Genomic DNA, 23748 nt, shown 5'->3' with positions numbered 1-23748 from the left:
ATTCACTATATCCACTCTCCCCGGACCCCGCATTCACTATATCCGCCCCCCCCGGACCCCACATTCACTATATCCGCTCTCCCTGGACCCTGCATTCACTATATCCGCTCTTCCTGGATCCTGCATTCACTATATCCGCTCTCCCCAGACCCCGCATTCACTATATCCGTTCTCCCTGGACCCCGCATTCACTATATCCGCTCTCCCCGGACCCCGCATTCACTATATCAGGTCTCACAATGAGTATAACCAGCATGCTTTGCTGCATATACAGACTGATTGAACTGTTGTGGGTTCAGTAACACTTTATCTCTGTCACAAACACCCCATAGTATGTTTTTAGTTCTTACCTGTGTATAAGAACCGGGACAATTAGATCATGGAAACTGTCCTCATTATTGAATTCAGCCATTACTCTGTCCACATTTTTATTATAGTCCTCAACCCATTCCACCTCCTGGTTTAGCGGCAGCAAATTTCCTAAAAAATGTAGAAAAATGTATTGAAAGTTTAAAGAAACTGTAATGAGTTTACGTTGTCAGTCTCCTCTGTCAGATGTCACCTTTCAGGCAAGGAGAATGATGTCTGGGAGATGGATAGTTGCTCTGAGTTATTGGATATCCTCCAAATGTCCTGCAGTTATGTGTCATATTCCGGAGTCATAGTTACACAATCCCATCGCACACGTTCCTGCATTGTACAACGACTGTATGTATAGTGGGGGCTGCAGGGACCAGCGGCTGGAACCGTGATACATAAAGGAACAGAAACATCACCAGCACACCGGGTTTCTCCAATGTGGGTCGGAAGCTATTAACATGTAATTACATAGTTACAAGAAAAGCAAACTTTTGGAGTCTCGCAGGACCCCTTCATCAGACATGTGACACATCCCATTCTTGATGAAGGGGTCCTGTGAGACTCCAAAAGTTTGCTTTTCTTGTAACTATGTAATTAAACATTATAAGCTTTGAGCCCATATTGGAAAAACCCGATGTCACAGAGCTGGCCCTTCCCCCCCATCCTCTAGGCTTGCTGTCTGACACCCCACCCCCACCCCTCAGCAACCCCTCACTCTTCTGTCCCGTCCATGCTGGGACTTCAAGTCCTCCGTGTCCCTTACACAGGCAACCCTCAGCAGCCCCTCACCCCCTTGCTTGCAGTCTGGCCCCCTGCTGAAGGAATCCACAAACAGGCCCCCTCCTCCCTTCCCCCTCATGCACATCTTCCCGGGCTCCCTGGGCTGGTCCGGAGACCTGGGAGACAGGGCCCGTTGCCATGGTAACCCGACAGGAAGTCTCCGGTTACCAACAGGGCGCCCAGCTATATACTTAAGGGTGAGCAGGAAAAAAAAAACCCTTCTGTTCTCCTGGCTGTGTGTGTGAGAGAAGACTGTGCTGAGTGCCAGCTTCTCTTATGACCATCCCCCGTCCTCCTCCTCATCTCCATGGCTGACTGGACTGTCCGTCTGCTGCTGGATCCCTCTCCGGTGTGGGGTGAACTCTCTGCTGCCTGGACTTACCTCTTGTTCCCTGTGAGCCTGCGAGACTGGACATCTTCCCTGGCTGGACTTACCTGTTGTTCTCTGTGAGCCTGCGGGCCGGACATTTCTCCTGCCTGGATTTAACTCTTTGTTGCCCGTGAGCCGGATGGACTTAACCCATCCCTGCCTGGAGCTGCCTGTGTGGATTAACCCTGTGTTGCCGGTGTGGACTGTAGCCCTCTGTGTCCGGCTCCCCGCATCCAGTAAGTGGACTAACCCCGTGCTGCCAAAAGACTGAACCCTGTGGATTACCATACCCCTGTTGCTCCATATTGCCTTCCAGATAACTGTATTGTGTTACTGTATCTGGTGTGGATCTGTGGACTAAAGGAACTGTTGTCTGTGCCCCACAAACCTCCCCAGTAAAAGCCCACACATTGGGTTCTGTGCAATCTGTCTCTGTGTGCTCTGTGGTTCTCTTGACAACTGGTTGGCAGCGGCGGGACGAGAGCACTCGAGATGGCAGATGAGAGAGTCTGCTTACAATGGAAGCGGTGGCCCCGGAATATCGACACTGGATGGCAATCAGCTTACAAGAAAAGGCCAGAACTTTGGGCCTCAACTACAAGGGACTTAACAAAGATCAGCTGGTCCGGATGCTGGAGAAAGCCAGCCAACAGCAATGGGAAGAGGTAGGCACAGACAAGGGCCAAGCGGTCCCGAGAGGAGATGGACCAGAGCTTCAAAGCACAAATGGAAAGAGCCCTTGGGTCATCTGGTACGAGGAAGAGATGGCCATTCTGGGGAAGGATGCCACCCTAGATAGAAAGCTGGCGGCCATGGAAAAGGCTCAAAAGAGACAAACAGCGTGGGAAGCTGCAAAGAATCAAGCAGCTGCTCCTGTGGCTGTCCCTGTGGCACGGGAGGCCCAGAGAATATCCAGGAAGGACTTTAAGCCCTACCAAGAGCACATCAGAGATGTGGATGGGTTCTTCCAGGACTTTGAATGTCAGTGCGAACTACTGCAGGTCCCACCCACAGACTGGACTCGCCATGTGGTAGGGCTGCTTGACGGAGGGGCTGATGAAGCCTACCAAATGATGGACCCCCTCAAGAGACGGAACTATGAGGAGATAAAAAGGGCCATACTGGACTAATACGCGGTCTCCTCAGAGTCATATCGGGCCCAGTTCCGGACTACACTCCGTCTCCCAGAGGCCTCCTTCAAATGTTTGTGCACAAGTTGTCGGTAGACTGCCGCCGGTGGCTGGAAGGGGAGAAGGCAACCTCCCCTGAGCAGATCATCCAGGCCATCCTGAAGGAACAATTCCTTTTCAAGTGCCCCCCCCCCCCCCGAGCTCCGACAGTGGGCGCGTGAGCGGAAACATGCCACCCTAGAAGAAGCTGCAGCCTTGGCGGATGAGGCTCTCCTCATTAACCCGCAATGGAAGAAGCCTGCTGTCGAGGCACCCCAAGCGGACAGGATGCCCCATCCTACACCGGTGCCCTACACGCCTCCCCATCGCCGAATGGCTCCACAAATAGTACCAGCACTACAGCCCCTACTCCCAGTTCGTTCAGCCAACTCACAACGGGGCCCCAGACCTGCCTTAGATAGGCGGCGCTTTGGCTGTGGACAGATTGGTCACTACCAGGAAGAACGGTCTGGATAAAAGCGCACAGATGTGTCCCAAAGGAAATAAGTGAATGGTATATGTCAACTATGATTGGTGGAGAAAAAACTCACTGCTGCCATGGTAAAAACACATTGGTTTGTGGGAGGTATAAGCAGGAGCCAGGCGCTGTGTAGTTTTGTGATAAAAATAATACACCTTGTATGGAGGTGTGCCTTTAATAATTCATATGGTAAAAAAATAAATCACCAGCCTGTGGCTTTAGGAAGCCAGGTTCCAAGATGGACGGCCCGTCTGCTCAGAGGGAAGCAGTGGAGTAGAATGCCTGTCAGTGCAGGGACCACGTGTACCCAACGTCCCAGCGTCCTGGATGACGTCACCACGATGTGGAGAGACGGAAGGGGGGAACTCTTGCTGGAGCCGCAGCTTTAGAAGGAAGAGGCCAGTTGGGACAAGCAAGAGTTCCCCCCTCCGTCTCTCCACATCGTGGTGACGTCATCCAGGATGCTGGGACGTCGGGTACACGTGGTCCTTGCACTGACAGGCATTCTACTCCACTGCTTCCCTCTGAGCAGACGGGCCGTCCATCTTGGAACCTGGCTTCCTAAAGACACAGGCTGGTGATTTATTTTTTCACCATATGAATTATTAAAGGCACACCTCCATACAAGGTGTATTATTTTTATCACTACCAGGCCAGCTGCCCCGCCAAAAAACAGACTCTCAGGCCTAGCTTGCCCCGGCCAGTAAATTCTGTGGATCTGTACCAGGCTCCCGAGGACTTGCCACCACCCCCTTCAGACTGGGATCTTGCTCCTGCAGACAAGGACACCCCTCCAGCAGTCTTTGGCCTACAGCCGGTGGTGGCCCCTACCCAGAGCCTCCAAGGAAAGCACTTGCAAGAGGTCACTGCGGATGGACAAAAGGCGGTAGGCTTCCGAAACTCAGGAGCCTTCCTCACCATTGTGGACCCCTGAGTGGTGCACCCTGACGCTGTACAGCCTGGCCCTGGGATAGTGATCCAGCTAGCAGGGGGCACCAAATGCTTCATCCCTCTTGCTACTGTCAATCTGGACTATGGCTTGGGGCCTAAACGCTGCAACGTGGGTGTAATGGGAGGACTAACTGCAGATGTGGCTCTTGGGAATGATGTGGGCGATCTTCAATGTCACTTTGTGGGCGCCATCACATGAAGTCAGGTCTGCTGGGAAACCGCTGAGAGGAAGGAGTCACCCCAGCATGTGGACAGACCTCTGCTTTCCGCGGTGAGTGACTCAACTTTGACTGCTGATAATACTGGGGTGACATGGGACTGGGACAAGTTTCAAGGGGACTTAGCCACCGACCCTACTCTGACAAGCTGTAAGGGACCACCCAGCGGTACCTCTAGCAACCCACCGGTGAGGTGATTCCAGCGTGCGGAATCTAAGTCCCAGTGCACTTGTTCACCAGGGCCCCTGATGGTGGGGATGGACTTGTAGTGCTCTGAAAGCAGGTCACAGTTACTGGGCACACTCACCACTGGTAGGGGTATCCGCCAGGGGCTCCCACAGAGGAAGAGCCTAATGTGAGAAGGCTGGGAGATCCCGACGGGATGAATGGATAGATGGCTGAGCGAGTGCGAGGTCAGGCAGGCCGGGTCGGTAACTATAGGGACGGTGCGGTACAAAGCAGCGGGCAGAGAGTAGTCGGGTCACACTCCAGGTCAACAACAGCAGGTCAGGTCCAATAGGGGGCATCCAGGAGAGAGGTCAGGCAAGCAAGGGTCAGGACAGGAGAAAACAGCAAGGTCAGGGCACAATCCGGGTCAGCAACTCACTTATTCACAGGTTCACAAGATACAGGATACAAGGAGACCAGAAGGCACTGAATGACAGCTCAGGGCCATTTAAATATCCCGCCCTGCGCTGTCATTGGTGCCAAGCGCACGCCCGCGGTCTCTACCGTGCATGCGCGAACTTGATTGCCGCGGTCGGCCAGGTCCCAGTGCCCGCGTCCCTGCACAGGGCTGTTGTGGGCTTTTGAATCATGTCTCAAGAATATGACTTTTATCAAGACATAATATTATATGGCAAACAGATCAGCATAACCGGATGTTAAGAGTTAATTTTGTCTTGGTTGAACCACCAAGAATTCTAGTTAAAGAACTGGAGAGAATGGGTGAAGGGATTGTTTTTCTTTCCTCCTAGAGACAATACTATTTTAAAGTTCTACAGGTGATCAAACACCATTATTCAGACTTCAATAAGCAGGTAAACATATACAAGGTCTGGACAGGACAATAGAGGAACCAAACTGATTGTCTGAGAGCTTACCCAAACCTTGTAGAGTGTGATGAACCAACAGACCTCTGAAACTATTACCATATACTATTGTTCACCAAGGGTGAAAGCATTAACAATTGTTTACCATGAGCCCAATACAAGGGCCATGCAAATAGAGAGTTTTTTCCCTACACAGAGAAAAATGTTGATTCTGAAACAAAGGGGTGAAATTCAGGACATTTAAGTCTAAAAGTTCACTGTATATCATTACAAAAATGTATTACAAAAACAGATTATAAATAAGATGTCATAGACTTTAAACACCACTAAATACTCAGCAATGGGAACTATATATCACTAACTTGAGTATTGAGATGATGGGAAGTAAGATGTATTATAAACTAGCATTAGTAACATGTCTTATCAGGAAACAAACAGGATGGTACTTCAAGGAGGAATAACCGAATATACACCTATATTCCATGGTCCCTATTTAGAATAATATAGGTATCACTGCTATATCTGGAAAGAGCCGTATATTTTATTCCTGAAATTACCTGAAGATTCCACCCAAGGTATGAGTCATCTCAAATGCTCACATTGTTCTGTGATACATGACCGCCACCTGGCGGGCAGGTGAGAAATAGCTTATGTACACACATTTCTCAACTAGCCAATCAGGAAGCCTGGTGGGAAGGTATCTTAGAACAATGGACTAGTGGATATAAAAGCCCATGTGCTTTAAGAGGAAAAAAAAAAGGAACCCTCATAAAGACCTCATGGAAAGACCTGACATCTGAAGAAGATCTCTGCTGAAATAACTACTCTTCCATCTTTTCAAACTTCCTAAAACTTTATACCTCTAAACTTATAACTTCCTACATTCTCCCCTATTGAATCTATCACTTGCCTATATATCAGTCTAAAGGCGTTCCACTGCCAGCTAAATCCACGGGAGAGTTGCCTAGTCTGACGTCCGGGTGTGGTGAGATGTTTATTTGATTTTGTATTAATTACTTTCTCTGTTGTGTAGAATCATAAAATTACCTTAGTGTATTACAACAATATTGGGTAGTTAGATATCTGTAGTCAGATACTGTGTTACTGTTAAAAATTGTTTATTGCCATATTATAAATTTTTCCATATTTCATAATTTATTGAATATTAATAACCAGAGTATCACATATCAAGGGCTTACTTCTTGCAATCCTATGGCCACGGCATGCGAGAATATAACCTTTGAGATATTCGAAATTATTAATTATTAATAAATTTAATAAATATCATATCATTTAAAATTTGTGATTGATGTAATTAGTTAGAGACCTTATTAGTGTGTCTTACATTGGTAGGTTATATCTTTGATTGTGTGTACCAATATTCATTTATCACCAGTCTTTTGCGTTTTGTGTTAATATATATATAATTTTTGTACATAAATAAATTTTTATATTTATCTATTATAAGGCAAATTTTGTGTGTATGGTACGAAATCATATTGGCTAAAAGAATTCAAGGTATAATAATAAGTGGTGATCAAATTATCAAAGTGTCCAAATTATTGGTTTATTAAATATTTGCCGTATTTTAACGGCTGGAGGCACTGTAATATTTCATCTAAGGGAAAGGGACACGCCCTTTATAAATAATATATATCCTTACATAAACCACCACGACATAAATTTGGAGGCACTGCTGAGATCCATAGAAATCGTACCATAACACAAAACGCACTGGTGATTGTATATTTGTACACTTTATCAAACATATATTTTGTATCAAAATGGCATCCAGTAATCACGGATCCACCTCTTCCAAGCATAACGAGGAAAATATGGCGGCTCAAGGCATTGAGCAAGAAGCTATGAAGCCAGCTCGGAAAGCTGCCGGTGCTTGGCAGAAGTATGTTGAAAATGAAGTAATAGATTATCTCCGCAAGAGATTAAGTTTGGGGAATAGCAATAAGGAATTTGTGGATGAAGAGAAAAAGCAGGCTATTAGCACTTTTGAGGACCTGTTCAACCAAAAGGGCCAGGTTGTTGGGTTTTTAATAGCATTTGCTGGAGCAGAAAGTGATAGAAGCCGTGACAGACTTCTCCTAGAAGCTTGGCCCATGTTATGGTTCATGACCGCTGGAGCTGCCCAGCAGACCAGGACTCTAAGGGAAGAGTTGTCAGAGGCCCGCCTCTTGTTAGAAAGCAAAAATCAGGACATTGAGTCTTTGAAAGGGAAGCTTGGTCATGCCGGTGTTCGTTTAGACGAATCCGAGAAACATTATGATAGATTGGTCGGAGACTTTCGAAGTGCTCAGGACCTATATGAAAGAAACTTTCAGGAATTAAAACAACTTCAAAAGAAGTATCAGGACTTAAAAGATGAGGTGGAGTACTTCAGATCAGAGAGGTTATCTCCTGTCAAAATTAAAGTTCACCCAGGGGATAAGCATGACCAGTCAGAACTTACCTTGATAAAATCTGAGCAGAAAACTCTGGAGGAGCAGATTATAAGGTTGACGGCCCAAATAAATTCTGGGGTCCAAAGACGGACTAACCCAGTCAAGCCAGAGGCTGATGGGCGGAGATACCCGCATCACAGCGAAGTATCTGATAGTGAGTCAGGGTCAGAATATAGGTCACCTCCTAAGCTTTCAAGATACACTCCAGAGCGCTCTGAAGAAAAATATGAGGTTTCATATAGGCAGGAAGGGAAATCCCAGGGGTCATTCAGGAGATATGACACCCCAAAGGTCATTAAGTTCCTGAAGGACACTGTTCCTATGTTTTCTAAGAAAGGGTCCCTTGAGATCACCGAACACATGAGAACATATGAACAGACGTTAGAGATTCTGGGCATTAGAGATGACCACACCAAAATAGAATTGCTGCCATGGGTGTTTGAAGAGAAATACCGGCAATTCTTTGAGACCTTGAGGGCCTATTCCAGTCAGTCCTGGAGAGAGGTTAAACATAAGTGCCACATGGAATTTGGGCCTTATAAAACTGTAACCTCTGCCAAGGCTGCGGCCTACAATTTAAAGTGTGGTCCTCACCAAAGCCCTGCAGAATTTCTGGCTGTCCTCAGAAATGCCTATTTCCTGGCTGAAAAGGATCCCAATCCTAACCAGCCAGAATTCAAGACACTATTCTATGAAGCATTACCTGCTTACATAAAATTGGGACTTGCAAAGGATTACAGAAAGGGATGCTCTCTTGATTGGTTGGTGAGAGAGAGCGACTATTTATTCTCGATCCAACAGTCCAGTGAGGGCGGGATAAAAAGAGAACCTAAAAATAGCCCCAAGATAGTAGCAGCCACTACCGTCTCCCCTCCAAATCCAAATTTGCAGGCAGAGAAGAAATCATATGCGGAAGTAGTCCGTGGGGGTAAAACCAATGGTTCCCCTAGATTTGTACCTCAAACCCAGCAAGTGAAGGAGGTCCATAACTTTGCACCCCAAAACCAGTGGGTGAGAAAGGATAGACAAAAGCCAGGGAACTACGGTAGTGGAAGTGAGAAGAATAAAAAGTATGGTAAGGGTCAGTACAGTGATGAGAATCAAAGGAGGCAATGGTATCCTCAGAGGTTCTATTATCCTCGCCAAAACCAACATGGGAATTTTTATGGGAACCCCAATTTCAACAGGCCCCATAATTACAATAAGAATCCCAATTTTAATAAAAACTCCGACTTCCAAAGATTTCCTCCACGCCAAGAACACCCTCAGGCTCAAAGGGGGGATACAGTACCCCAGGCTCCCTTTAATAACAGGGAGACCCCAAAACCTCAGAGAGAACAATGGCGTCGGGACCAGAGCAGTAGTTCTGACTCTGAGTCTCATTACCAGTCTCGTCCAAAATACAAGCGCAAGTATAGGAAAAGGGAGAATCAACAGAATAACTCCTCTGAGCGTATTGGACAAATAGAGGCACAGGTCAGCAAAATGGCTGAACAAATGGACAGGCTTGTCACTCAATTTCCATCCAATCCTTTTTTAGGAGCAGCTCCTGTGACCAACCAAGGGTCACAGAATTAACAGGCAACCCAGCCTTAAACCAACAGGGGAGGACACTGAGTCAAATGACAGGAGATGTGTGCCCCGTCCCTGACACGCCTACTAATAGAGAATCTAGTTCTCAGGCAAAGGGGGACCAGTTGTTGGTTATTAATGATTCTCCTGCTTTTCAGTGTCCATCTATTGCCCCTAATATAGTCGCGGCATCGGAAGTCATCAGGATTGACAAGCCAGACGGAGCACCAACTTCTAGTTGTGCTTCTGTCTTGAGACAGTCCAAGAATCCCACCAGGGAGGATAAGGGTGATGTGTCCACCACATGCGGTGAGATAAGAGCTAGTCATAGGTTATTGAAGGGCCCACAGATCTTCAACCACACCAATTTCATGTGTGAGCTGACTGAAGCTGATGGGAGATATTATGCCACAGTACAGGTGCAGGATGCCAGTGATCTTTCGATTGTCGGTTTAATCGACACTGGATCCCAAGCAACCATCATGTCACAGGAACATTTTGACAAAGTGGCGAATGTCATGCCCACCAAGCCGAGACTTAAAAGTTTTGACAGCTCATTGATTGGTGTAGGTGGAGACCCGTTACAAGTCATGGGTACCGCCTGGCTTAAATTGAAACTGGGTAATAAGGAACTGAGACACCCCATCATCATTGCTAGCTTCTCCCAGCACCACATGATAATTGGGATGGACTTCCTAAAAAGGCTGAACACCATAGTTGACTGTGTGAACCAAGTCCTGTGGTCACAGGTAAATACCCCAATTAAATATGGGAAACTTAAAACTCCCCATTCCCGACAACACTGCCACCTGGTGGAAGAAAGGCCTGGATCATTAGAAATCCATTTCAGGAACAGCCAACTTCCTGATGTAACGGTTATCAAACCTGATGACCATAACCCTATCAGAAGAGATGAGGAACACATTTTTAGAATTCCCCAAGATAAAATAAAAGATATTTCCCTCCAAGATGACATCCTTACGATATCTTTTCATCAGGAGGATAAACCAAGAAAAGGGGGAGATCATACCCAATTCTTGACAGGTATTGAAAGGGTTAACAGCGACTTGTTTATCCCCATCCGGATAAATGGTCTTAATAGGTCAAAATATGCCAAACTAGATTTGAGACAGGAACACAGCTTTGTAAGCCATGGGCTGATAAAACACCTGACCGAAATGGAAATGATCCGTTTCTCCACACCTCAGCGTCATTGGATTTCAGACTCCCTTGATGACTCTGATGATCACAATTCAATGGCTAGGTGTCTCTTAAACGTCACTGTAGGAAACAAAACAGCCACCCATGTGTTCCTAGTCTTGGATAATCCCCAAACGAAAATTTATTTTGGCAACGATATATTACATCGCTTTGCAACGCAAGTCGACCTAATTAATGACTGTTTATGGAGTCGACTAAAGGGGGACCCCGAAAAATACCAAAATCTGGACTTAGCTTTAAAATCCCAGCAACAGATGCCTTATGCTGTTGAAGTCCAGGTAGCCCAAAAGATTACAATTCCTAAGGGCATAAATAATTTCATACTCCCCATCCAAGTTAAAAAGGGACATAGACTGAAGGGGTCAGATGCATTAGTATGCCTCTCCCATAAAATGCAGGGGGAGGGACTGAACATTACACACACGCCCCTAGTCAACACACATCAATCCCCAATGTACATTTACATACATAATCTGTCCAATCAGGACATCATCTTACCCAAAGAGACCCTTATTGGTCTAGCGGTAGAGACTGAATATTATACCTTTGGGGTTACTAACCAGGTGATTGGACTCATCCCCGATGAATATTTGTCGGAGGAACAATTAATTGAACAAACATTCCATTCATTACCAGAGGGTATTTTCACCATAGAGTCCATTTATCCATTCGATTCTAAAGATGGCACCTGTCGAGTCGAAGAGACATCAATTGTCTTTGATCACCCAATCAAAGAACAAGAGTACCCCAAAGAACCTGGATGGCAGGAAAACACACCCACACATCACATACCCAATGACCTCACCACGAAACTTGAAGAGGCATATGAGATAGGTCAGCCGGAAAGCTTTCCTGGATTCAAGGAGTTAGTGGAAGAGATGGTGGCCCTCGCCGACGCGTGTGCCAGTGATCTCGACCGACAATTGCTCCGAGAGCTTCTCCTTGAATTCCAAGAGATCTTTGCCAAGGATTCTTACGATTGTGGGACTACTGACCTACACATCGCTAGGATCCAAACAGATCCAGATGCCCCACCAGTATTCGTAAGACAGTATAGGTTACCATTAGCTTCCTATGAATCTCTAGCTGAGATTATCAGGAAGTTACATGAAAGGGGTATAATTAGGCCCATCCACAGCTCCTACAACCACCCGATCCTGGGTATCTTAAAACCCAATGGACAATGGCGTTTGTGCGCTGACCTCCGTCAGCTGAATAAACGTGTGTACATGTCAGGATGGCCTGTCCCATACATAGACCAATGTCTCGCCCAGCTCCAAGGATCCCAAGTTTTCACAGCCTTGGATTGTGCACAAGGGTATTGGACCATAAAGGTGAGTGAGGAAGACCAATACAAACTGGCTTTCAGTTTTGGGAATCGACAATATTGTTGGGTGAGAATGCCTTTCGGATTCATAAATTCCGGACATGAATTTGCTGTGTTCATGCACAAGGCCATGCCAGACGCCTTCGAAAGGGGGACGTTGGCATATGTGGACGATATCCTGATCAAAAGTACTGATATGGCCAAACACATTACAGAACTTCGGCATGTCCTGGGCCAATTAAAAGCAGCAGGAGTAAAACTGTCCTTACAAAAAGCCCAGTGGTGTCGCACGAAGGTAAACTTCCTAGGCCATGAAGTTACTGCTGAAGGTTTGAACCCACAAAAGAAGAAAGTTGAGGCGGTTCTGAACTGTAAAGTCCCTACTAACCTTAAAGAATTGAGATCATTCCTAGGTATGGTAAACTACTCGCATAAGTTTATTGATAATTACGCCGAGATAAGCAAGCCACTGCTTCACCTACTGAAGAAGGATGTCGAATGGTCGTGGGGTAAGAAACAGGAGGACGCCATGAAGGAATTAAAGGAACGTCTCACACAAGCCCCGTGTCTCGGATATCCCGAAGGGGGTAAAAATTTCTATCTAGAGACAGGGTTTACGCAGGTAAGTATGAGTTCTGTTCTTTACCAGAAACGTGATGATGTCAGTAAGGTGATTGCCTATGCCAGTAAAACTTTGTCCCCGGTTGAAGTAAAGTTCAGTGACTGTGAAAAAGCTCTATTGTCCACCGTGTGGGCATTACAGAATTTCCGCAGTTACATTCAGGGAGAGAGAATCATTGTTGAAACGGCACACCAGCCTTTACAGTATTTAAAGAGTGAACGTATCAAGGGAGGAAATGTGTCTAATAGCCGCATCACTGCTTGGACTTTGTCTTTGCAAGGGTGGCCTCTTGAAATTCGATACAAACAGAACAAGGAAAGTCCAGTAGCCCAGGGCCTAGCCGAGCTCCATGATTGTTCCGCAACTACGCCTACTATGGAGGGCCCGGACACTGACTTTCTGGAAGAACAACTGTTCTCTCCTTACAAGGTTTACGATGAAGAATACTGTAAACAGCTGCCGTGTGTATATGTGGATGGTTGTGCTTTTCATCACAAGGATGGGGAACAGCTCCAACTAGTGGCAGGTATTGGAATCGTTTGGACCCAAGGTGTCACCCCAATTTCTGTGGGATACAAACTTGGACCAAAAAGCAGTCAGGTTGCTGAACTTACTGCAATTCTTAGAGCAGTTGAGATGGCTATAGAGTTCAACATTAAAGAGTGTGCCATCATAACCGATTCCAATTATGTCAGGAATAGTTTTGTGGAGTATTTCCCTAGGTGGAAGCGAAACAACATGAACAAGAGTAATCACAAACCCGTGAAACATGGTAAGCTCTTTTGTCACATCGATGAACTGGTAAGGTCCAATGATCTCACCCTGCACTTCAAGAAGACCAAAGGCCACTCCAAGGTTCTAGGTGCCGAGAAAGAAGGGAACGATCTGGCCGATTCTCTAGCCAAGGAAGGGGCAATCACCGGTGAACTGTTAGACATTGATCAATTTTTAGGTACCGTACAGGTTGAAGCTGTCACCAGGCAACAGGCCAGAACAGCTGGTGATCCAAATGCATTACAATGGAGTCACGATTCTCCTAGTGAGGATTTAATTACTGCCCAAAAAGAAGACCCAATAATTGGCTTGTTTTATAGTCATATAGAAGATCCCAACCAAAATCCCATAAATAAGGAAGTATGTAGTGGGAAGGAGGATTTACGTATCTTAATGAAATCCAAATCCCAATTCTCTTTATACCAGGGATTGTTGATACGAACCTCAAAGGGTGGCGTACAACAATGGGTCGTCCCACTTAAATTTAGAGGTTTGATGCTACAGCATGCCCATGATGCTCCCACTTCCGGTCATCGTGGGGAAAAGATCACGTATGAGATCCTGCGGGATTATGCCTACTGGCCTCATATGTTACGTGATGTGAAGGAGTACTGCCAAGGTTGCCTAATATGTCCCCAATTTCAACCTACCAAGCCAACTCACAGAGCACCTCTCCAGAAGAGGGGGATATGTATGCCTTGGTCAGACCTTCAAATGGATTTTATTGGGCCAGTAACAAAATCTTCACGAGGAAATCGGTATATGTTAACAGTTACATGTTTATTCACCAAGTATGTCGAATGTATACCAGCACCAAATAACAGCTCCGAGACATGTGCTGCATTGCTAATAAATCATGTATTTTCACGTTTTGGTTTACCTCAGAGGATAGAGTCTGATAGAGGATCGCACTTCACTAGCGAAGTGATGGCCAAATTGTGGAAAATTTTGGGGGTTAAAAGGAAATTGCATATCGCCTATCGGCCAGCCTCTAGTGGTGGTGTAGAACGATACAATCAGACCATCGTTAATGTCCTTAAGAAATTTGTTAAGGAAACAGGCAAAGATTGGGATGTCAAGCTCCCGCTGGTCCTGATGGCATTGAGGGCTACTCCGAATACAGTTACAAAAATGTCATCTTTTGAACTGATGACAGGTAGACGGATGGTACTGCCCCAGCACTTATTGTATCGCACTACAGATCAAAATTTGATCAATGCTACCACCACACACCAGTACATAGAGGATTTACGTAAACATCTGCAATATGCTTTTGCCTTTGCCCAGCAAAATTTGGAAAGAGCTGCAACTAGTGCTAAGACATACTATGATCTCAAAACCTCCAAGAAGGAATATGAGATTGGTGACAAGGTCTATCTATACAATTTTGCAAGAGACCAGATCAAGGAACGGAAATTCCTTCCATCTTGGAAAGGTCCGTTCTCTATCGTTGATAAAATCTCTCCGGTCGCATATAAATTGCAGGTTACCCGGTATGGTGAAATCAGTGATAGATGGGTGCACATCAACCAATTACGTGCTTGCCATCCGAAGTCTCAATTGCAGTTGTTGGAAGACTGAACCCACCAATTCCTATCTGGAGATATTGAGATCATTATTAAATTTCCTTTAAACATATAATTCATCTTTTGCCTTACAGGATCCAGTAACATAATTTTATGTATATCCCATACTTAAACTGTTCATTTTAATAATTTAGAAAGGAAGGCCCAGACTATGACCAGACCGGCGATCGGAGGTGTCAATGACCGGACCCTAGAAGGAAGCTATAATGTCCTGTGGGAAAGACCAGATGCCAGAGATCGATCCGGAGACGATAACCTGATGTCCCAGGCCACCAAGGGCCAGTCCAGAGGAAAAGACCCGCCTAGGAGACCGTCTAAGAGACCTGTCGTGCGGAGGACCCATGGACCCCAAGGTGGATGTGCCAGGCCAGGCCGGCCTCATCACAAGACCAGGATCGTCATCGGAAGTGTCCATCTAAAGACGCCGAGTCAAGTTGAGGACCAACCAGCATCACCGCTGCCATTTTATTATAAAAAAAAAAAAAAAAAAATTGTTTTTTTATTTCATTCACTTCACCGGAGAAGACGAACAATCACTCTAGCCAAAAGCCCCACTCATGTTTTGCGACACAGACACCCCTATACACGTGCCTGTACCCCAAACAAAGGGGGATTTTGTTGTGGGCTTTTGAATCATGTCTCAAGAATATGACTTTTATCAAGACATAATATTATATGGCAAACAGATCAGCATAACCGGATGTTAAGAGTTAATTTTGTCTTGGTTGAACCACCAAGAATTCTAGTTAAAGAACTGGAGAGAATGGGTGAAGGGATTGTTTTTCTTTCCTCCTAGAGACAATACTATTTTAAAGTTCTACAGGTGATCAAACACCATTATTCAGACTTCAATAAGCAGGTAAACATATACAAGGTCTGGACAGGACAATAGAGGAACCAAACTGATTGTCTGAGAGCTTACCCAAACCTTGTAGAGTGTGATGAACCAACAGACCTCTGAAACTATTACCATATACTATTGTTCACCAAGGGTGAAAGCATTAACAATTGTTTACCATGAGCCCAATACAAGGGCCATGCAAATAGAGAGTTTTTTCCCTACACAGAGAAAAATGTTGATTCTGAAACAAAGGGGTGAAATTCAGGACATTTAAGTCTAAAAGTTCACTGTATATCATTACAAAAATGTATTACAAAAACAGATTATAAATAAGATGTCATAGACTTTAAACACCACTAAATACTCAGCAATGGGAACTATATATCACTAACTTGAGTATTGAGATGATGGGAAGTAAGATGTATTATAAACTAGCATTAGTAACATGTCTTATCAGGAAACAAACAGGATGGTACTTCAAGGAGGAATAACCGAATATACACCTATATTCCATGGTCCCTATTTAGAATAATATAGGTATCACTGCTATATCTGGAAAGAGCCGTATATTTTATTCCTGAAATTACCTGAAGATTCCACCCAAGGTATGAGTCATCTCAAATGCTCACATTGTTCTGTGATACATGACCGCCACCTGGCGGGCAGGTGAGAAATAGCTTATGTACACACATTTCTCAACTAGCCAATCAGGAAGCCTGGTGGGAAGGTATCTTAGAACAATGGACTAGTGGATATAAAAGCCCATGTGCTTTAAGAGAAAAAAAAAAAGGAACCCTCATAAAGACCTCATGGAAAGACCTGACATCTGAAGAAGATCTCTGCTGAAATAACTACTCTTCCATCTTTTCAAACTTCCTAAAACTTTATACCTCTAAACTTATAACTTCCTACATTCTCCCCTATTGAATCTATCACTTGCCTATATATCAGTCTAAAGGCGTTCCACTGCCAGCTAAATCCACGGGAGAGTTGCCTAGTCTGACGTCCGGGTGTGGTGAGATGTTTATTTGATTTTGTATTAATTACTTTCTCTGTTGTGTAGAATCATAAAATTACCTTAGTGTATTACAACAATATTGGGTAGTTAGATATCTGTAGTCAGATACTGTGTTACTGTTAAAAATTGTTTATTGCCATATTATAAATTTTTCCATATTTCATAATTTATTGAATATTAATAACCAGAGTATCACATATCAAGGGCTTACTTCTTGCAATCCTATGGCCACGGCATGCGAGAATATAACCTTTGAGATATTCGAAATTATTAATTATTAATAAATTTAATAAATATCATATCATTTAAAATTTGTGATTGATGTAATTAGTTAGAGACCTTATTAGTGTGTCTTACATTGGTAGGTTATATCTTTGATTGTGTGTACCAATATTCATTTATCACCAGTCTTTTGCGTTTTGTGTTAATATATATATAATTTTTGTACATAAATAAATTTTTATATTTATCTATTATAAGGCAAATTTTGTGTGTATGGTACGAAATCATATTGGCTAAAAGAATTCAAGGTATAATAATAAGTGGTGATCAAATTATCAAAGTGTCCAAATTATTGGTTTATTAAATATTTGCCGTATTTTAACGGCTGGAGGCACTGTAATATTTCATCTAAGGGAAAGGGACACGCCCTTTATAAATAATATATATCCTTACATAAACCACCACGACAGGGCGGTGCACTGCGCCTGCGCCGAGCCCAGCGCTGCGGCGATCCCCGACACAAGCTTCTGGGCCTGAGCAGGGCTGACTGGTCCGGGGACCGGCGAAAGGATAGTGCAGGAAAATGGGTTGCTGTACCGAGTGGTGGAGACCGATGCCGAAGGGGGGCCTCAGACCGTGGCTAAACAGCTGAAAGTTCCCCAACAATTCTGGACCCAACTGCTACACCTTGCTCATGATATTCCCATGGCTGGGCATCAGGGAAAGCTACGGACCGAAAAGAGGTTGGCCCAGGCCTTCTATTGGCCTGGGATGTCCCAATCGGTAGCTCGCTACTGCCGTACCTGCGATACCTGTCAGCGACATGGAAGAACGGGTGGCCTGCGCGCCCCCCTACAGCCCCTAACCATTATTGAGGAGCCGTTCCAACGAGTAGCTATTGACATTCTAGGTCCCTTAGCTCGCCCCAGCAAATCTGGAAAGCGGTACATCCTGACCATCGTGGACTATGCTACTTGTTATCTCGAAGCAGTCGCCCTGTCCAGCATCACAGCTCCCAAAGTTGCAGAAGCCATGGTTACCATTTTCACCCGAGTGAGCTTCCCTGCTGAAATCCTGTAAGATCAGGGGACTCAGTTCATGTCAGGCCTTGTTCAGTCCCTCTGGCAGACCTGTGGAGTGTGGGCCATCCGGACAACCCCCTATCACCCCCAGACCAATGGACTGTGTGAATGCTTTAACGGGACCCTGAAGGTCATGCTACGGGCCTTTGTAGACCTAGAGCCAAACTGGGAACGATACCTGCCCCACCTCTTCCTTGCCTACTGAGAGGTGCCCCAGGAATCTGGATTTTCCCCCTTTGAACTGCTGTATGGGTGGAAAATCCACAGCCCCCTGACCCTACTGAAGGAATACTGGGAGGGTCAACTACCAAATACCGGGGTCCCTGTGGTGCACTATGTCTTGTAACTGTGTGAAAAGATGGGACAACTAGCCAGCCTAGCAGCTGACCATCTCCAAGCAGCCCAGGTCCGGCAAAAGACATGGTATGACCGCAAGACACGCACCCGGGAGTTTACTGAAATCAAACAGGTCCTCATGATTGTCCCAAATCCCCAGAACAAATTGTAAACCACATGGGAGGGACCCTTCCATGTCATTAGGAAAGTGAATGACACAAACTATATTCTCGGACTAGATGATCGGGGGAGATGGCAGAAAATGGTGCATGTCAATATGATCAAGGAGTACCATGACCGAAACCCCCTTGTTATGGCCGTCTGTTCAATACCCTCTGAGGAGGAGGAGGAGGAAGAGGCCGTACTGGACCTCCTGGAAGCAGCGCGTCATCCAACTGATGTGCACCAGGTGCCCCTGAGTCTGCAGCTGAACCCGGGGCAACAGAGGGCCATGAATGCTGTCCTGGGCCAGCGTAGTTCCGCTTTTTCGGCCCGGCCTGGAAAGACCACTATCACCACTCACCATGTGGAGACCCTGGGAACCCAGCCCATCCAACAAGCCCCATATCGTGTCCCTGAAGCCGTTATGAACACTATGAGACAGGAACTGATCGAAATGCTGGATCTGGGAATTATTCAGCCCTCCCAGAGCCTCTGGGCCTCTCCTGTTGTTCTTGTCCCCAAGAAAGATGGTAGCATCCGATTTTGTGTTGACTACCGATGCCTCAATGACCACACGGTTAGTGACGCCTACCTGATACCCCGTATTGATGACCTGCTGGACCGGATGGCTGGAGCCCGCTATGTCACTACTCTGGACTTGAGCAAGGGCTACTGGCAAATCCCCTTATCTGCAGAGGGTCAGGAGCGCTCTGCCTTCATCACCCCCTTCGGTCTGTTCGAGGTTCTCAACATGCCTTTTGGCATGAAGAATGCTCCTGCCACCTTCCAGCGCACGGTGGACCAGCTGCTGTGGGGCTGTCATGACTTTGCCTGCGCCTACCTGGATGACATCGCCATCTTTAGAGAAACATGGGAAGACCACCTCCAGCATGTGGGTTTTGTCCTGGACCAAATTGCAGGGGCCAACCTCACCATTCGACCAGACAAGTACCAGATGGGGATGGCGGAGGTGCAATATTTAGGACACCGGGTGGGAGAGGGTAAACTGCTCCCCGAACCAGCTAAAATAGAAGCCATTAGGGAATGGCCCACCCCCCAGACTAAGAAACAGATTATGGCATTTCTGGGCACTGCTAACTATTACCGCAAATTTGTTCCTCAATTCAGCACGATTGCGAAGCCCTTCACAGATCTCACCAAGAAGGCCATGCCTCGGATGGTAACCTGGACCCCGGCCTGCCAGACTGCATTTGATCGGCTGAAGGAGGCCCTTTCCCATGACCCCATCCTAGCAACGCCCAACTACCAGCGAAGGTTCCTCATACAGACGGACGCCTCTACCTATGGGCTGGGGGCCGTCCTCAGCCAGGTAAATGAGGAGGGGAAGGAGCACCCTGTGGCCTTCCTTAGCAGGAAACTATTAGACCGGGAGGTTGCCTATGCCACCATAGAAAAGGACTGCCTGGCCATAGTGTGGGCGTTGAAGAAACTTCAACCCTATTTGTATGGCCGGGAGTTCACCATCCTCACAGACCATAACCCCCTCACCTGGCTGAATCGGGTCTCTGGGGATAATGGCCGCCTCTTACGATGGGGCCTGGCCTTACAACCCTACAATTTCACTATCCAATACCGAAGGGGAAGTCAGCACCACAATGCAGATGGGCTGTCCCGTCAGCAAGAGGTTCCCCTGGCAGCACTTGTAGAATGGAGGGGTTGTCACAGAGCTTGCTCTTCCCCCACATCCTCCAGGCTTGCTGCCTGCCACCCCCACACCACTCAGCAGCCCCTTACTCTTCTGTCCCGTCCATGCTGGGACTTCTAGACCTCCATGTCCCTGACACAGGCAGCCCTCAGCAGCCCCTCACCCCCCTCACTTGCAGTCTGGCCCCCTGCTGAAGGAATCCACAAACAAGCCCCCTCCTCCCTTCCCCCTCATGCACATCTTCCCAGGCTCCCTGGGCTGGTCCAGAGACCTGGGAGACAGGGCCCATTGCCATGGTAACCCGACAGGAAGTCTCAGGTTACCAACAAGGCGCCCAGCTATATACTTAAGGGTGAGCAAGAAAAAAACCCCTTCTGTTCTCCTGGCTGTGTGTGTGAGGGAAGACTGTGCTGAGTGCCAGCTTCTCTCATACGACCATCCCCCGTCCTCCTCCTCATCTCCCTGGCTGACTGGACTGTCCGTCTGCTGCTGGATCCTCTCCTGTGTGGGGAGAACTCTCTGCTGCCTGGAACCCCTTCCCTGGCTGGACTTACTTCTTGTTCCCTGTGAGCCTGCGGGCTGGACATTTTCCCTGCCTGGATTTAACTCTTTGTTGCCCGTGAGCCGAACTGACTTAACCCTTCCCTGCCTGGAGCTGCCTGTGTGGATTAACCCTGTGTTGCTGGTGTGGACTGTAGCCCTCTGTGTCCGGCTTCCCGCATCCAGTAAGTGGACTAACCCCGTGCTGCCCAAAAGACTGAGCCCAATTCTCCCCAGGAACCCAAAGTCCCCCAAAGCCACCCCGCCCTTGCCTTACTGAACCCTGTGGATTACCCTACCCCTGTTGTTCCATATTGCCTTCAAAAGAACTTTACTGTGTTACTGTGTCTGGTGTGGATCTGTGGACTAAAGGAACTGTTGTCTGTGCCCCAAAAACCTCCCCAATAAAAGCCCACACATTGGGTTCCGTGCAATCTGTCTCTGTGTGCTCTGTGGTTCTCTTGACACCCGATATGCTGGTGATATTTCTATTCCATATTCCAGAGTCAGGTGCTGGTGCTGTGAGGTGGAGAGACCTCCTGACTAATGCTGCCTGCATTGTTCCACCCTTCTAATGACACCCACTATGGGGAAAAGTCTTCCTTCCTCTGAAACCAATGATGGAGAATATTCTCATCTCTGATCAATGGTGCATAATGTTTTTCTTACCACTGACACCAATGTTGGGGTATTCTTCCTTCTATGGACTGTCATCTATTAGGAGGAATTTTTCCTGCCACTAATACTGTAAAATCCTTCTTCTGACCACTGACACTAAGGCATTTATTATCCCACTGACCTCCAATGTGATGGCATTTTATGACCTCCTAAGAACAATAGCTAACCTCCATGTTACCCTCTGCACTCTATGTACAGAGCTTTCCCCATTCTCTGGAACTCTCTACCCCAATTTATCAGACTATCGCCTACTCTGCTCACTTTTAGGCAATCTCTGAAAATCTCTTCAGGGAAGCCTATCCTGCCCTCAGCTAATACTGGAATCTTCTACTTTTCCAACCAGTCCATCCCCCACAATTACTACCTTTTGTACCACTAGCCCCTCCCTCCTAGATTGTAAGCTTCAGTTGTATTGAACTGTATTGTTGCTGTATTGTCTCCCATTATATTGTAAAGCGCTGAGAAAACTGTTGGCGCCACATAAATCCTGTATAATAATAATAATAATAATTCTTTGCATGCTGTATGCTGTGCTGTACATTACACACCCCTTACCACTGCACTCTCTGTGATATGTGGTACATTACATACTGCTAACCACTGCACTATATGTTATGTTGTAAATTACATACTTCTGGCCACTACACTCTATATTCTATGTTGTACATTACACAGCTTTACCTCTGGCACTCTAGAAGCTGTGCTGTACATTACAATCTTCTGGTCAATTAGTTCATTATCTCATCAGTTTCTGGTTACTATGTAGTTCCAAACTGTTCTAATGAAATCATTCATAAAGGTAGGCTCAGATAAAGTGTTAGCTCCCTGTGCATACTTTGTGTGATGAAAAGCATATGCAATGGAAGAGTTTCCATGTTTTAAAATGGTCCTTTGTCCTTATGTGTATGTGTGTCTGTGAGACTGTCATTTGTGGCACAGTAATTACAGAATATATTGGGGGTACTAGGGCTGTGGCATAAAATATGTGTGTAGTGTATACAGTCTCTGCACATAACTGTCCCTCATTATGCCATTGCCAATATACAAGATAGTGAAGGTTATTTACTAAAACTGGAGGGTGCAAAATCTGGTGCAGCTCTTCATAGAAACCAATCAGCTTCCAGGGTTTATTGCCAGAGCTTAATCGAACAAGCTGAAGTTAGAAGCTGATTGGCTCCTATGCACAACTGCACCAGATTCTGCGTGCTCCAGTTTTAGTGGGTTTCCCCCACTGTTGTCATGCTCCCTTCCCCCATGGCATGCTGTACGCCCCCATATATCATCTTCACACCAGTCTGTCCCTCTCTCGGGTTCTAAGTTCAGGATGTATGGTTACTGCACATTGCTTTGATTTTTAATAAAAAATATCACTGAGGTCATTTTAAAGGTTCATAAAATTTTACCAAGTTGAGCAAAAATCTCTCCTGTCTGGAACCTGTCCAGTGTTGGCATCCCCCGATTATCCACCATCAGTATTGACTCAGTGAGCTCATAAGGGATTCTTCTAGTGGTTATTCCTCCTCCTTGGTTGTTTCCAGCCTCAGCGTGGGCGACAAACTCTCCGCCATCGTTGACATATTTGCAGGAGTTGATGAAGGAGGATTTCCCATTTCCCGGTAACCCGAAGAGCTGCAAGATGATCCGATTATAACCTTCATTTCCTTCAACATCACGAAGACGGAAATTTCTGATGTTGTCGCTCATTCTGCAGTCCTGTGGGATCGAACCGATGTGAGAAAGAAATATCTGTCAATAAAATCATTCACAGGAAGTCTGTGGAGGACATCATGGCTTTGCTTTTAAAGTATACATCCCAATTCCAGCAATTTGGGAAGATGGTAATCCATTCCTAACGCTGGAATAACAGTTCTCAGTTCCAACCACAAAAAATGTATTGATCTACAAGAAGGGATTATCTGTTGAATCAAGTAGTCTTTTTAAGAAGATGCAATAGAATTTTGGATCTCTCTTCCCTCTATATTAGTGGTCTCCAAACTGTAGCCCATAGGCCAAATGCAACTCTTTTCTTGCTATTATCCGGCCCCTGGGGAAGATTCTCATTTATACAAAACACTATCCCTCCCACTAAGCCCAATGATGGGGTGTAGCTGGCCAGCTAAGACCGGTCCTAGGTTGTTAATATGGGTCACATATATGTGTATACCAAACCTGCCAATAACCTCAGTACAGTATATATGTGCATATGTTAAAGCCAAAGCAGAATCATTGCTGTGATTTATGTCTTTGATTGTTATATGACATTT

At 46.0% G+C, this 23748-nt stretch overlaps 1 protein-coding gene across 1 annotated transcript; it reads right to left on the bottom strand.

Moving 5' to 3' along the window:
• Positions 1-346: 346 nt before the first annotated feature.
• On the bottom strand, positions 347-23189 carry LOC149437872 (uncharacterized). The gene is made up of 2 exons (XM_089660552.1): positions 22888-23189; positions 347-480 (listed from the first exon to the last, which is right to left on the bottom strand). The coding sequence occupies exons 1-2, from the start codon at positions 23186-23188 to the stop codon at positions 347-349; spliced, it is 435 nt and encodes a 144-aa protein (XP_089516678.1). The 5' UTR covers position 23189.
• Between the last annotated feature and the right edge of the window lie 559 nt (positions 23190-23748).

The sequence above is a fragment of the Staurois parvus genome, unplaced genomic scaffold (assembly GCF_062004578.1).
Source record: "Staurois parvus isolate SC_StPar_1 unplaced genomic scaffold, SC_StPar_1.0 ptg001252l, whole genome shotgun sequence".
Lineage (NCBI taxonomy): Eukaryota > Metazoa > Chordata > Amphibia > Anura > Ranidae > Staurois > Staurois parvus.
The sequence above is the reverse complement of the archived record's forward strand: the minus strand, read 5'-3'. Positions and strand labels throughout refer to the sequence as shown.

What these genes read in the sequence shown, in the direction of transcription:
- LOC149437872 (XM_089660552.1), bottom strand. Translation starts at nt 23,188, where the DNA reads ATGAGCGACAACATCAGAAATTTCCGTCTTCGTGATGTTGAAGGAAAT. An exon ending in AGAGATTTTTGCTCAACTTG is followed by an intron (nt 481 to 22,887) that starts GTAAAATTTTAT and finishes TACATTTTTTAG; the next exon opens with GAAATTTGCTGCCGCTAAAC.